At 45.2% G+C, this 16095-nt stretch overlaps 1 protein-coding gene across 3 annotated transcripts in view; it reads left to right on the plus strand.

Moving 5' to 3' along the window:
* LOC115077758 (mothers against decapentaplegic homolog 4-like) overlaps positions 1-11327 on the plus strand; it is a 150274-nt gene extending 138947 nt beyond the window's left edge. For all 3 annotated transcript variants that reach the window (XM_029580051.1, XM_029580045.1, XM_029580058.1), the window contains exon 12: positions 7961-11327. In XM_029580051.1, coding sequence (XP_029435911.1) covers positions 7961-8172 — 212 coding nt within the window. In that variant the 3' untranslated portion in view covers positions 8173-11327. The remainder of the gene's footprint in view (positions 1-7960) is intronic.
* Positions 11328-16095: the final 4768 nt, after the last annotated feature.

Consider the following 16095-nt stretch of genomic DNA (forward strand, 5'->3'; position numbering starts at 1 on the left):
CAATGCAGAAAGATGTGTAGACTTAATTTGTATTTTCTTAGTGTAGGAAATTTTACTCCTGGTCTGAGATGATGTAAATTTTCAGTGCATTAACATACTATTAGCTTACTGCATCTGGAGTTAGCTTGTGCGTTAAACTGTGCGTTGAATTTCGGCAAATTACATCAGCCCCTATGTAGTAGCATCTAAGACCACTTGCTTCTCAGGACTGAAATTGTAAAAAGGAGATTACTCCTAAATGGAGATTATACTTTTATGGGATGCTGGGCTGCACAGAGAGAGAATAACCAGTAGAGAAAAGGAGATGCTAATGCCTCTGTACAGTTTGGTGAGGCCTCACATGGAATCCAGCGTTCAGTTCTGGAGGCCATATCTCAGAAAGGATAACGATAGGCTAGAGGCAGTCCAGAGAAAGGCATCCAAGTGGTGTGGGCTCTGCACCAAAAGATTTGAGGACCTGAACACGTATACCCTGGGGGTGGAGGGAGATATAATACAGACATTTAAATACTTTAAAATATTAACGCACAAACCTTTTCCAATGGCAAACCAGCTGTAAAACTAGGGGTCGCATTTTTAAACTACGAGGAGTAAGGCTCTGGAACAACATCAGAAAACCCTTTTTCACAGAAGGGGTGGTGGTGGTGGATGCATGGGTCGCTCTCCTGAAGAAGGAACTGATGGGGAAACAGTATCAGAATTCTGAAAAGCATGGCATAAACAGAAGATCCCTTATCCGCAAGAAGATGGAAACAAAACATGGGCTGACCTATGCAGAGCAGTAGTTCAGCCCAAAACTGGGCAGTGTAACACTGCTTTTGGACGTCCTTTCGCAGGCTGTGGTAGTGAAGAAAGGTGGTGTTTGTTTTCTTGCCCTGCCTTTGGTCATGGCACGTAAATGTGTGTTGCTCAAATGGACAGAGGAAAACCTGCCCACAGTAACTTTGGTACCATAGAATGTCCGCTTAAAATGGTGTCGGAGCGAACAGATGTTAAAATATGCTCTTGGGAGAGTATATCAGAGGCCCTATGTTGAGGCGTGGGCAAACGTTCTGCTTCAGCTCCCAACTGAGTTGAAGAAGTCTATCCTTGACCAGGAGTATAAGTCCGTATTGTAAGCTTTATTGGAGGCAGTGATGGTTGAAGGAAATGGTGTTCTTCCTTGGACTGAGAGGAGGGAGGAATTCAGGGGGAGCTGTATGTTCAGAGGCATCTATGCGAGAGTGGGGGAGAGATGTGTATGCTGTTTGTGTGATTATTTGTGGGGGTAAGAGAATTGTGTAAAAATGTGGAGGAATAGCCTTGTGGCTGAAGCAGAACTTTGAGCCTGAAGGTTAATTGGGCGGGGCTCAGACATGTGGGCCTGAAAGTTAATTTGAGAGGGGGGAGCACGCACAAGACAGAAGGTTCACGTAGGGTGCCTAATACACTTGCTCATCAGCCCTGATTATTGAACTTATTGATATGTTCTGAAACCACTTACTAGGGATCTGTTTTTCCCTGTACGTACCCAGAACAGTCCAGACTCCTGGCTTTTTGCCTCCCTTCCAGCAGATGAAGACAGAGAAAGTTTCGCAGGCACCATCTCTTAACCTGGTGTGCCACCTGCAACTCCTCAGTATTTCTCTGACTCCAACAGATGGAGGTGATGCAAAACCTGTGTTCTGTATCGGAGTAAAAAATATATATCTAAAAAAAAAAGGGGGGGAGGGGGGAGAGAAGCATAATCCTCCCATGGGGTTGGCAGGTCCTGGTGGGATCATCCCCACTAGTAGAAGGTTAAGGACGAGCAGGAGTCGGGGACCCTGAAATTGCTCCTTCTGTGCTGGAGGTGACAGCTGGTGGTCCAGCTCCCTCCCCTCTCACAAGGATTGTGAGAAGCCTTTGCCACCCTTTGTCAGGGAAGTAATCCTTTTTTTGTCTGTCTTGTAAAGTTTAGAATAAAAAAAGGAAAGGAGAAGGGGGGTTATTTGGCAGTGGTTAGATTTTGGTTGCTTGGCCTGCAGCTGGGAACTCAGCACTCAGGTTAAGTGGTTTTTGATGCTCCCAGCTCCCAATCCCTCTTGCAGGTTTTCAGTGCTGCTGTAAGGTCAGTGTCACGTCGGGCCATGCCACACACGAACCACTGTTCAGCATGTGGGAAGTGTGCTTCGCTGCTTAAGACCGGCCAGTGTTTCCGCTGTCTTTCTGGGGAAGAGGGTTCCTCGCGGGGAGCTACTGTGGCAGTAATTAAGCAGCGCGGCCCTGGCAGGTTGTCAGCTGCTCTGTTGGATGAGGCTGATCCGTTCCCGCTAAGAGCGGGAACGGCAGCCATTTTGAAAACTTTTAAGGATGCCGGGCAGAGAGCGGCAGGGGGAGGGGATCTCCCGCCAATGCTGTTGCCTGCCAATTTGAGCCCCGACGAGGCCATAGAGGAGTAATCAGGTGAAGATCCTGATCCCCTGGAGGGGAATTTGGGGGGGGGGGGGGGTCGGTCCTTCCTGTTTTTCCCCAGAATTTGTGCTTTTATTGCACAAAGCTTTTCTGGCCAAGTAGGTACTCCCCCAAGCGCAGGCTTTCTCAGGGTCCACCTAGTGAGGTGCCGGGGGCCACGAGGATCTATAAAGTGAAAGGTCCAGTGGTGCGGGGTACCACAGATGACTTTTCTTTGGAGGACTCCGACCAGGGGATGCCCCCGGGAGATGGTCTTCACAATGTTCCCTCCACCTAGCAGTGATAAGGACCAAGAGGAGGAACTAGGGAAGATTCCTGTTATGGAAGGGGACGATCTGAAGGTCATTTGTCTGTTTTAGAGAGAAGACCTGGGCCCTATGATCCCACATGTACTGGTGGAGCTGGGGATAGAGATTCCGCCAGAGGAGCCGGAACAGGACACGGTAGATCTGGTCATGGCAGGCTTACGGGGCCTAGCCACGACTTTTCCTTTTCATAGACTGGTTAAACAATTGATTGGAGAAGGGGATACCCCTGAGACAGTCTCAGTAGATTATGGACAAACTTTATCAGTTGCCTGAGGAGACTTGAGCTCTTGAGGGTGCCGAAGGTGGATGCATCGGCGGGTCACAGCAAGAACTACCATTCCAGTGGCTGGCACGGCAGCTCTGAAGAATCTCCAGGATAGAAAGCTCGAGGTGCACCTCAAGAAAACTTTTGAGGTTTCTGCCCTGGGCAACTGAGCTAAAGTGTGCAGCAGGTTTATGCTGAGCAAGCCTCAGATGGGTGCAGCAGTTAGAGTGCCAGAGATCTCTCGCCCCAGGAATCTGAGCAGGTGGAACGCTTAGAGGCTGTTGTGGCTTATGGGGCCGATGCCTTATACAATCTTATTCGCACCTTTTCTAGGACAATGGTGTCTGCGGTCTCGGCGAGGAGACTTTTTGTTGCAAAACTGGTCATTGGATGTTTTGTCGAAGGCTCAACTTGGGGCTTTCCCCTTTAAAGGCAGGCTCCTTTTTGGTGAAGACTTGAAACAGCTGATAAAGCAGCTTGGTGATAATAAGGTATACAAACTACTGAAAGACAGGCCTAAGGGGGCCAGAGGTTTTCTACCAGTTCATTCTCTCTTTCAAGGTCAAAGGCATTTCTGTCAGAGCAGAGCTCCGGGCGCAGGCAGAGACAAACCTCTGAGAAGTCTGTCCTGGTCCCAGTCCTTTTGTGGATGATGAACGAACCAAGACGCTGGCAGCCAGGGCCCAGCGGAGCCAAATCCAAGCAATGAGGTGAGGACGACCCACTCCTCGGTCTCAGCCATTGGGGGTCGGTTGGCTCTTTTTTCACAAGGAATGGGTTCTAAGTGTGATAGAGGCTATGCTTTAGAACTTGCTCGGCCTCTAAGAAAACCTATTCATGGTATCTCCCTGCGTTTTGCCAAACAAGAAACTGATTGCTCAAGGGATCTTACACTGACTGAGGATACTGGGGGCTATTGTTCCCGTTCCTTGGGAGGAGCGGGGGATGGGACATTATTCCATTTAATTTGTGTTGCCGAAAAAGGAGGGAAACTTCCATCCAATTCTGGATTTGAAAAAGGTGAATGTGGCTCTAAGTTCCTCGTTTCCAAATGGAGACGCTCCAATCAGTCATAGCAGTGGTGCTTAGCAGGGAGATCCTGGCTTCCTTAGATTTAATGGCAGCATATCTGCATATTGGGATCTGCTGGGATCATCAGAAATACCTCAGATTCATGATTCTCTGAGAACATTTTCGGTTTTGCACTCTTCCATTCGGTCTAGCTGCTACTTCAAGTATTTTCACCAAAGTAATGGTGGTAGCAGCAGCCCTCAAAAAGGAGGGGGGGGGGGGGTGCTGGTTCATCCATATCTGGATGATTGGCTCATCCGAGCGAAGTCTGAAGAATTTTGCAGAACAGCAGTGGACGTGGTCTTGCACTGCTTGAGGACCTTGGGCTGGACTGCTAATCTATCCAAGAGCCACCTTTTTCCTTCACAGGTTCTGGAGTTCTTAGGCACGCATTTTGATACCCGTGTGGGCAAGGTCTTTCTCACGGAGGAATGGATAGTCAAGCTGCAGGCACAAGTTCATAACCTCTTGGACATCTCGGTACCCAGGGTCTGGGATTACTTGCAGGTTCTCCATTCCATGGCCTCGACCTTGGAGCTCGTCCCGTGGGTGTTTGCTCATGTGAGACCTCTGCAGAAAGTGTTACTATCCCGGTAGGATCTGATGACTGAGCAGTTTCTTCTTCCACTACCACTTAGAGTTTGCCAGGTCCACTGATGGCTTGGCCGGGACCATCTGGAATGTGGGGTGAACCTCGAGGTGCCTCAAATGTTAGTGACTACCGACGCAAGTCTCACTGGTTGGGGGGCTGTTGTCAGTCCCAGTTGTTGCAGGACCAATAGTCAGCAGAGGAAGCGACTTGGTCTATCAATCGCTTAGAGACAAGGGAGGTGCGTTTGGCTCTGGCAAGGTTTCTTACACTTCTGCACAACCGAGCAGTCAGAGTCCTGTAAGACAATGCAGCAATGGTGGTCTGCATCAATCGCCAGGGAGGTACTAAAAGTTGACCGGTTGCTTGGGAGGCGGAGATGCTGATGTCCTGGGCGGAGCAGCATCTGACCTCGATAGTGGTGTTGCACATAGCGGGGTCCAACAATGTGCAGGCGATTTCCTCAGCTGGCAACAATTGGATCCCGGAGAATAGGAGCTCTCAGAGGAAACAATGGCCCTCATATCTCGCAGGGGGGGGCATGCCTCATGGATCTGATGCCAACCCAGTGAAACGCCAAGAGCCCACATTTCTTCAGTCATAGAAGGGAGCATGGAGTGGAAGGGGTCGATGCCCTGGTTCTTCCTTGGCCATATGACGTTCTGATTTATGTCTTTTTTTTTTTTTTTTCTTTTCTCCATGGCCCCTGGGGGGCAAGGTTCTAAGGAGGATAGAGGTCCACCCAGGAAAGGTGGTTCTCTTGGCTCCGGAGTGGCAATGAAGGACTTGGTTTGCGGATCTGGTCAATCTATCAGTGGACAGCCCCTGAGGCTGGTCTACCACATCTTCTACGGCAGGGCCCTATATTTTTAGATCAAGCGGATCGCTTTTGACTAGTGGCGTGGCTTTTGAAAGGAGGCAATTGAGGAAAAAAGATGATCCAGAAACATTATTTCTACTCTGCTACGAGCTCGTAAGACTTCTATTTCCTTGGCAATTGTTCACATTTGGAGGGTCTTCGAGTCTTGGTGTAATGATTCCAGGGGATTGATCGTCGGTGAGCATCAGTGGCACAGATTCTAGCGTTTCCACAGAGAGGCCTAAAGAAAGGTTTATCCTTTAGTTCCCTGAGAGTGCCGGTATCTGCCTTGGGCTGCCTGCGGGGCAAGGTTCATGAAACAACTCTGGGTTTGAATCCAGAGATGATGGAGCAAAGCCCTTGCACCCCCCTGTTAATAATTTGTCATCCATGGAGTCGTAACCTGGTTCTTAGGGCTAAGTGTGAACCGCTGTTTGAACCTCTTAAGACGGCTACCATAAAAGATCTGACTTTGAAGGTGTTTTCTAAGTAGCGATTTGTTCAGCCAGAAAGGGTTTCTGAGCTTCAAGCCCTGTCGTGTAGAGAACCCTTTTTGCGGATTTCGGATTCCAGGGTGTCTCTAAGGACGGTTCCGTCTTTTCTGCCGAAGGTGGTTTCAGCATTTCACTTAAGTCAGTCAGTAGAATTTCCGGCCTTTACAAATCTGGAGATTGATACGTCTCGTGCTAAGGAATTGAGACGTTTGGATGGCAGAAGGGCTTTTGTTGCAGTATCTAGAGGTCACTAACAGTTTCCGGTTGTCGAATCACCTTTTTGCACTATGGTGTGGTGCAAAAAAGGGTCAAAAAGCGTCAAAGGCCACGATAGTACATTAGTTGAAGAAGGCTAATCGGTTATGCTTATCTGTCGCCGCCATCCTGTCCTGGAGGGGTTAAGGGCTGATTCTACTCAGTCCCAGGTGGCCTCCTGGGCAAAATGCCAATTCGTTTCACCACAAGAGATTTGTAGGGCAGCTACATGGAAGTCTTTACATACCTTTTGCCAGACACTACTGATTGGATGTCCGGGCTCCGGATGTCAGTGGTTTCGGTGAAAGCGTGCTTCGAGCGGGACTCTTACACACACTCCCACCCTGGTTAGGGAAGTTTGGGTACATCCCAGGAGTCTGGATTGATCCGGATATTTACAGGGAAAGGAAAATTTGGTTCTTACCTACTAATTTTCTTTCCTGTAGTACCACAGATTAGTCCAGAGACCCACCCAGTGGGGAAGAGGAGTTTTTGGAGAGTTTGCTCAATCTTTTTATCAAGATTCTGAAGATTTCTGAAAAATTCTGAAGTATAGCACTGGTTTCTCATTAGTCTTTGCAAGAAAGGTTCCAAATTTGGTTATAATTCTCAATTATGAGGTTTCCTCTTTTCTCTGCTCATTCTGGGGAATATTATAGAGTTGTTTTAATAAGCTTTGTTAAATATTTTATGCTTGGGTACTGAGTAATACTGAGGAACTGCAGGTGGCACACCGGGTTAAGAGGCGGTGCCTGCAAAACTTTCTCTGTCTCCATCTGCTGGAAGGGAGGCAAAACCCAGGAGTCTGGACTGAACTGTGGTGGTACAGGAAAGAAAATTTGCAGGTAAGACCCAATTTTCCTATATACATACCCTGTTTTCTTTTACTTGGTAGGATGGGTGGGGGGGGGGGGGGGGTTGTTTTTTTGTTTTTTTTTTACTTTCTTTTCACTTGATTGTTCCTGCTATATAAATTCACAATTATATGAAGAAGAGGGCTGTATCTCCAGACATTCTTGTTGTTGTGTGGCCACTTTTTAAATTGAATCATAAACTGTGCTGTACCCTATGGGGTTAGTATCTATAAAGCCTTTAGATATGGCATGAATACAGTACAGAATGCCAATAGTAAAATGACATGTACACAGTGGAATTTAGGTAGCTGCTGGAGAGCCAAGTATGGAAACACAAGAAAGGAAAGTCTATGATGATTTATGAAAAAGGTCCACTTAACTTACCTTGCCTGTAGATTTACTATAACCCTGAAATTTTCTTTTATAAAAAGTAATAGTTACATGACAGGAGCAGAAATCAATTTCATTTTTTTCACAGCAGCAGTACTCAACTTTTATTACTGAGCTACATTAGCAGCACACTAAATCTAAGAACAACATTCAAATCCTATCTTATTGACAGCTAAAAGATTTACATTCAAAGTACATTTAATTCTCTGATGAATAAAATGTAGAAAAATCACATGGTGGCCTCAGAGAATTACATATAACTCCCAAGCCACAAATAGCATCCAGCTGATTTACAGTATGGAATCAGTCGTATTGTGATGTGGAGGAGGGTGTCAGTTTGGTAGGACTGAGAAAGATGTATGCAAAGCACCTTGGAACCTAAAATCTACCTTTACAGGTCTATACCTGCAAGTTATATTCATCCTGGCTCTCTTTCATTTAGGTCTGTCGGCAGCCGCTGGCATTGGTGTGGATGATCTTCGCCGGCTGTGTATATTACGGATGAGCTTTGTGAAAGGGTGGGGGCCCGATTACCCACGGCAGAGCATCAAGGAAACCCCTTGCTGGATTGAAATCCATTTACACCGAGCTCTGCAGCTTCTCGATGAAGTACTTCACACCATGCCTATCGCAGACCCCCAACCTCTGGACTGAGACACTTCTGTGCCCATTACCTTTTCGGGACAGTGAACTGTAAAATTCTGTTTGTAATCTGAACATGTATTTTACTTTTGTTCCATGTAATCCCTCTGAAATCCAGTGCAAAATTGTTTGCCTTCTTGCTTTTAACTGGGCGAATCTGTGAACTTGAAGAAACAAAACTTTTAATTGGGGCTTTTTCATGTTATATTGTATTAGTAATCTGTTTTGGTGTGCTAGCAAAATGGACCCTTCACAGAACTTGAACAAAAAGGTTATTGTGAAATGCTATAATAATCTGTCTATATCTAGAAACCTAATCCTATACTTAGCATTGTGTAGCTGGCCGTGGTCTGCTGAGACCAGGATTTTAGATTTTTTATTTTTTTTTTATTTACATGTCCCAAGAAAATGGAAAAGATCATGTCTTAAAATTTTCTTATTAATCGCTTAAGGCACATCTGTACTGGGACCTGGATTGATTGTGTCTGTGCTATAATCTTGGTCAAATTTGCTTAAGTTTGTACTGGTAAGTAACTGGTAAAAAATCAATTTCTTACCCTCTCAGTTATAGTGCAATTGGATGGATTTGTTCAGATATATTTTCCCTTCATGTGATATCATCAGACTAGGAGCTGGACATTGGCTTTTAATGTCAAGATGGAGACTAAACAGGTAGGATTTGATAGTCCTAGCACACAAGCCACATGCAGGTGTGTAGCCTCTTCTTTGAGATGGCATGAAGCAGTGTAGAAACAGAAATGTTAGCACTTTATTGAAAGATTGTCTCTTCATCAATTAGGTGACATTAATTGGCAGATGGAATTTCTTGTATATTCTTATTCTGTTGACAATAACTTGCAGTGTTCTTGCTCTGAAAACTGATGTCTAAATGCCAAAAATTAGGTGGGGTTCACGTTTGCTCAGAGAATACATAGCATATAGGGTGCATTTAATACTAGAGAAGAGGGAGAGTGTTATAAAGCTAGACTCTTTGTTGTAGGATGAATTTGAATGCAGTAACACTCCCATTGAAATTAAATTCATCTACCTTTAAAAGTAAGGTAATAAGATATGTTTAGAGAGGAGCAGACTTTAGGTACTGAAACAGAGGAATAGTTTCAGTGGTGATTTTGCTTTTAAATGAACCATGGAATATCAGATATTGATAGAACTGATGCCACTTACATTTCTGAGATTCATGTTTCATAGTTTTAGACAGCTGTTTAGGGCAACCGCAAACTGCTGATTAAAAAATTGTGGCTAGCTATGGGCAAGCTTATAAGCAAGCGAGGGGGCTGTCCCATGAAAGCCAGTGACTTCTCATGCAAGGTTAGCAGTAGGTATTCTTAGCAAAATCTTTGGAAATTAATTTATGTCAAAAGTAGCACAAAGTTTTAAAATTGGATTTTGTATAGATTGGTCACAATTGGGTATGCCCAAATATCAGCCCTAGTTAGTCTTGAAAGTGGAGCAGATTAAGGTTGCAACTTTCAAAGTTGTTTGTAGTTGAATTGGAATAATATGACTTTGCGATGGGACCTTATTTTGTCATACAGGAGTGGCACAAAAGCTGAGATATGCGCGAGTTCCAGCTTAACTCATTGCATTACCTTGCATTAAGCCTGTCAGGTTGTCAATAAATACTGTATTTGCCAGGAATGAGAGAGTCTGGAAAAGTATTTATCAAATATGTACTGTTCCAGTCATTTTAGCAATGAATTACCACATTAACAACGTCACAAGATGTTTTTGCAACAAATTTGTTGCTCTACTAGCTCTGTGTGGATGTTCCTGATTGGAGAAAGTTGGGTGAACTACTCAACTAGCAGTCTTCCCAGCAGTCATGACAAAAGTGGTTTGAGAACCGATGTTTACACATGTGTAAGGATCAACAAAATCGACATTTACTGAGTTATAGCCATGAAATCATGCTCATTGTTTTTCCACACTTTTCCAGCCAAACAGTTCAAAGTGTGCTATGGCAATCTAAGGTTTACATTCGTAAGCTTACAGGTGACATTTATAGTCTTTAGTTGAACAAACGAGGTACAAGATTAGATCAGTATTCTGTATTACATATGCATATAGTTATAGTAGGACAATAACAGTTCTGATAGATTAGGTAGGGACAAACAGCACAGAACCATTTTGGGATTTTTTTTTTTTTAACTCTGTAACATGGAACATCAGTATTTATTTTCTCAATCATAGATTAGAGAGGGTGCAGTGGTTCAGCAGGAAATGCCAGAAAAATAAATTTGGAAAAGAAGAGTGTAATTGTGTGTTGGAAATACTACTATTTGTTAAGAGTATAATAAAGTATTTGAGCTGCTAGTGTGTTCTGGTAAGTTTGGTCATATCACAGCCCCTTGAGTGGATGCTATTTTGATTGTCCAACCTCAGAAAATTATTATATGCTTATGATACTCAAACAATAGGAATATAGTTCAGTTGTGTGTCAATTGATGAATAATATGGTGCCATGTTATGTTCTTGTTTCCAGCTTTTTAAAGTTAGAAATACACTTCTGTTTTGCTAACATTATGATTGATAGAAGCTGGTTTTGTTGATCCATGCCCATGCAACAGAACACTGTGATTTGGCTGTGGTCTCTTTAAGGGATTTAGTCTGTATAAGTTCACCAGCTTCATTTACAGCAAGAAGGCAAGCATGCTTTTTATACATATTGGTTATCTTAAACTTTCTGCCATCAATGACTGTCAAGTGATGATGACCTTATATAGCGAATTTAAAGTAGCGTTGCAAATGTATTAACTGTGCGACAGATACAGGTAACTTTTTAACTAACTGATAGCATAAATAAAATACTGAAAATCTTACCTATGTAATTGTATTATGTTTAAATATTTTTTTATACTGTAATGCCTGTAGCCACATCTGGTGAAAAAAATGATAAAAGTAGTTGAACAAAACGTTTTGTGTGACATAGTGGCCCAAAGCTCATGCCAGGTTTTTCACCTTTGGTCACTAATTTATTCAGCCATCTGTGTTTTTAATAAGTGGTAGAACTGAATTCCTTGGTATTTCAGTTTTAGATTACAGTATGCTTAATTGGCACTCAGCAGTTGGTTATATATAATTAATTTTCCTGAGAATTCTGTAGCATACAGTTTCATTAAAACAGTTGATCAATTATTTTCATTTTATTTATTCAGTTGTGTGTATTAGATTTGCTTCTAGTTAAGTTTTATGTAAAGGTAGTTCACCATTTTAGTTTAACATTATATATAATTAATGAGCAAACATGCTAAAGGAATAAAGATTCTGTACACATGAAAGAAATTACATTTTAAAAGGAAGATTGCCAGAAAGACCATGCCATTAAAAGAATAGATTCCACATTGAGGATCAACTTCAAAGTCCACCTCTGAGAATCAGATAACCCCATATCAAACAGGGGATGGGGGAATACTCATTTGCATAAAGCCACAGGGGCTCTGTGGAAAACAGAAAGTACACTGGGGTGCAAATCACAGTGAATACCAAATGACAGCATTTTGGTTAGGGATATCTTGTTGATAGAAGAAATAGTGGATGGCAGTATGTTGGGTTACAATAGTTTTTTCCCCTTAAGAGTGATGTGATCTCCTATCATTACTATAATGTAGCATTTTAAAGCATTTCTACTTTTGTGGTAGTTTGCTTAATCGATTATAAAGCTTATCTGATCCTGCAAAATGGTTGTATAACCTCAACACCTGTTTTTGAACCAGAAATAACCACCACCTTTTTATTCACGGACAAAGGGAGGAGCTGAGAGCAAGGTGCAGAAGAGGGGGACAGGAATGAGACAGAGAGAGGACAGCTCCGAGGCTGTCAAAAAGAGCAAAAAAGGCAGCAAAAGTTAGCAGAGACATGAGGAGTCATATTTTTATTCATTTGTTTATATGCCGGCTATTCCCCGCTCCAGTCGGCTTACAAGAACAGAAATGAAAACAAATTAAAAAAAAAAAATTCAGCAACAGGATAAATCAAACCATAGACATACCAAGGCAATTAGAAAATAGCATGCAATCCTAATCAAAAATAACTTTTTTCGTGTATTAATTGGGCTTCCCTTGTCGAGCTCTTCGCCACACTACCCAGTTTGATTCAAATTATTATTCTGGGTTTCCCATGCCAAACAAAATAGTTGCTGAACAGAAAAATCATAATACAAGTTTTATAGGCTAGACACAATTAGGATTTCAGGCATAAATTACAAACCCCCCCCCCCCCCCAACCCAGGACTTTCATTACCCATAAACAGGTCGATGAAATACCATGTCCTTGGGCTAGCGATTGGAAGCATATTTTAGACATGCTAAAATAACTCCCGATGCAATATGGGGATTAGCGTGTCCAAACCAGCACATAGCCAATAGTGCTCATCGCATGTAGATGAGGATATTAACTATTATCCTGCAATTCAAAAAATTCCTGTGCAGCCAATGTGCCTATTGTAACACATCAAGTTTTACATCAGCCCAGGAGCTGGCATTAAAGCATGCTGTGCTCAAGGGCTCAACCACTAAAACAAAAATCCTGCTTTCTATGGTTCCTCCTATTAGTATCATCGTGATACTAAGTACGAAGAACCACTGAAAGCATCATCATGGAAAAATAAAGTGTCTTGGGGGAAAAAAATTCTGGGAACGGTGTCTACTGAGTGGACAGCTCGATGGCTGCCCTGTTCAAAACGGAGAGGTGAGCATTACCCTCCGACCAGACTGGGATAGCAGGCTTGGGCAGCGCTTGCTTGTTGGCTCGCACAGGCCAGGTGCTGACATTTAAAAATTCATTTTCCTAGCATGTAGCCAGATGGACTCAGGAACAATGGGTATTGTGCTCTCCTGATAGCAGATTGAAATGGAGTCAGATTTCAAAGATGACGTCACTCTACATATACCCGTGCAGCAAGCTTAGCTCTTCAGTATTTCTCCCTCTCCACAGCCGATACGGACACTATCCACACACGAGAATAGTGTTAGTAATTAGAACAAAGAAGAGAGAAAATCTACCTTCAAGAAGCCCTGCTCTCCTGTGATGAAACCTAAGGGTCCCTCCCTCAGTTGAAAATTCCTGAGGTGATCTCCAATATCCCTCAGAGGTGTGCCTTGGTCCCGGCGTGGACTAAGCCCCCAGAGTGGCTTAAAGGCAGCAGGTGCATATCCGAGCGCAACGGTGAAGGTAAAACCCTCTCCCCCTCAGCAGCTGGAGACCGTTCGATGCGCAAGCGGTAAGCGCCGAGACCAGGTAAGAAGGAAACATTCAGGTCTCCGCTCTCCAGAACTCAGATCACCGTACTGACTCTGCTTCCAGCAAGTTAAGAGAGCACCGATCAGGTTGAGCAGCCTTGGTTAGGCTAGGCCCCGATCCGGCGCGAGGGTCCACACACGTGGAGACCTTTGGGGGGGGGGGGGGCGCCATCTTACATGCAGGGGTCGGCGCCATCTTCCCTTCCCCTCAGCGGTACGTGCAGGCTCTTCCGGCAGCTGATGCACATAACTGCGCATCCCATAGTCGCACGTATAGCTGCGTGCGCAGCAGTGCGCACAACTCGGAGCTGTGTGTATAACTATGGCCGCGCACAAATACCGTGCACATAACTATGGCCTCGCACAAATTCTCGCACACAGTGAAACTTGTGCGCCTAGACAGATTCAATGGCACTGGCGTCTAAGAAGGCCAGAAGGCACTCTCTTTGCACAGCCTGCCACGTAAGAGCCGCACAGACTGAATTGGAGTCCTGCCCGTACCCGCAGTGTGAAGAAGCCCAGGGGGAACGGACCACCACTGTCTGAGGGGGCCGGAACTACTGACGATTGCTCCCCAGACCTATCTATTTCGACACGGCCTCCCCACAGGAGACCTCTGGGGCCCCTACTCCAACCTCCCTCCTGGGATCAGCATGGATCCAGGGACTTCTCCTGGATGGAATTCTTCAAAGGGCTGCAAACAGCCCCTGCTGCGTACCAGGCTCAATCCAGGCCGGAAGCACAAGATCCTCCCGGCACTACTCGGATGCCTCGAGACAGGCCTCATCTAACCAAGAATTTCCCTATTAGGGGCCCAGACACCTCAGGGATATGAGTGACTCCCTGGAAGAAGGAGAAATCCCTCCAAGGATGGAACCATACTGAACCACGCTTCGCTTCTTCCACAAGGATGAATTACCAGCCCTTGTTTCTCAGACTCCGAAGACGCTGGACATTCCGAGCACTGACCCTATGGCGGAACCTATCTGGGTGTCCCTTCATAAGGCCTCATGCTACTTTCCTATGTTGGAAGCCATCCAGGAACTGATTGACCTGGAATGGAATGCCCCGGAGGCCAGCTTCAAAGGGGGGGGGGGGGGGGCGGTCCTTGGATGCCCTATACCCCCTGGATCCTGCGGCCAAGGAGCACCTGCGTTCCTGAAAGTGGACACTATGGTCTGCAGTCTCAAAGCAAACGATTCCCGTTGAGGGAGGAGTGGCACTGAAGGACAGATGATTGGAGTCCATCCTTAAACAGGCCTTCGATGCAATAGCAATGACACTGCAGATTGCTTCCTGCTGCACACTGGTGGCACATGCCTGCTTACTCCTCTCGAGAGATGCAAATACGGCCGGAGAGACAATGGAATCTGCGGCATCCTTCCTCACTGATGCAAGCTCAGACCTAGTGTTCACCTCAGCCAGAAGAGGCGTTACCTCAGTAGCAGCCAGAAGACAACTATGGCTACAAAATTGGTCTGCGGACGCGACATCTAAAGCAAGTCTCACGAGAATCCCCTTTAAAGGATCTCTCTTGTTCGGGAGCGAATCAGAGAAGTTAGCCAACAAATGGGGTGAATCTCCACTGCCCCAACTACCGGAAGATAGAGGTAAAAGACCCCAGCGTTCCTCCCCCAGAAGGACCAAGGGCAGAGGATTGCAGCGCTTTAGACCCTACAGGAACACACAGTTCCAGGTACCTCACCCCTCTGGAAGAACCCAATCCTTTCAGAGCAGACACACCAAGAGGGGAGCAGGACCGGGGGCAGGCTTCAGCCATACCCCACAATGAGAAGAGACCGGCCCATCCACAGGAAGAAGCCATAAGGGGTCGACTTGCCCTCTACTACCAAAGATGGGTCAAGATAACGTCAGACAAATTGGTCCTAAACATCATTCGAGAGGGGTACTCTCTGGAATTCTGCAGCATCCCTCGAGACAAATTTATGAGATTACCCTGCCACTCCCACTCCAAGAGACTGGCAGTGGAAACCACATTAACAAGACTACTCAGTATGAAGGCAATAACTCCGGTGCCCACGCCCCAGCAAACTACTGGGCGCTATTCTTTCAATACATATCCAGAGAAGCTCTCTGCTTCAACGGCAGGGGGAAATGAAGAAAAGTGTATTTACATTCATATAACAACCAACAAGGACTGAATTGCACAGGCTGGGTAAACTAATAAGCATGGGAGTAGCTTGCTTATTGCGGTGGTTACTACCCCTAACCAATTAAGCTAGATACTTCACTTAGAAGCATGCAAGTACTGCTCTCTACATTAATGGTGGGGGTGGAAGGGAAATAGAACCAAAAGGTTACTAAAGACCAAGAGTAATAGATAAGTATATGAGAGAGGGAAACCCCCCCTCCCCCCCAAAAAAAGTGTGGAAGCATGCTGGGCAGACTGGATGGGTCATTTGGTCTTCTTCTGCCGTCATTTCTATGTTTCTATGTAATACCGGGGAATCAACACTCTTGTCCAGACCTGGCCATAGGATGACTCACTGTACGTCTTCCCACCATGACCACTACTGGGTAGGGTCATCCGCAAGATAGAGCATCACAGGGGACTAGTTCTACTAGTCGCCGCAGACTGGCCAAAATAACCATAGTACGCAGACATGCGAAGACTACTGGCGGGGAATCCTCTGTGCCCACCTCCACACAGGGACCT

The sequence above is a fragment of the Rhinatrema bivittatum genome, chromosome 1 (genome assembly GCF_901001135.1).
Source record: "Rhinatrema bivittatum chromosome 1, aRhiBiv1.1, whole genome shotgun sequence".
NCBI lineage: Eukaryota > Metazoa > Chordata > Amphibia > Gymnophiona > Rhinatrematidae > Rhinatrema > Rhinatrema bivittatum.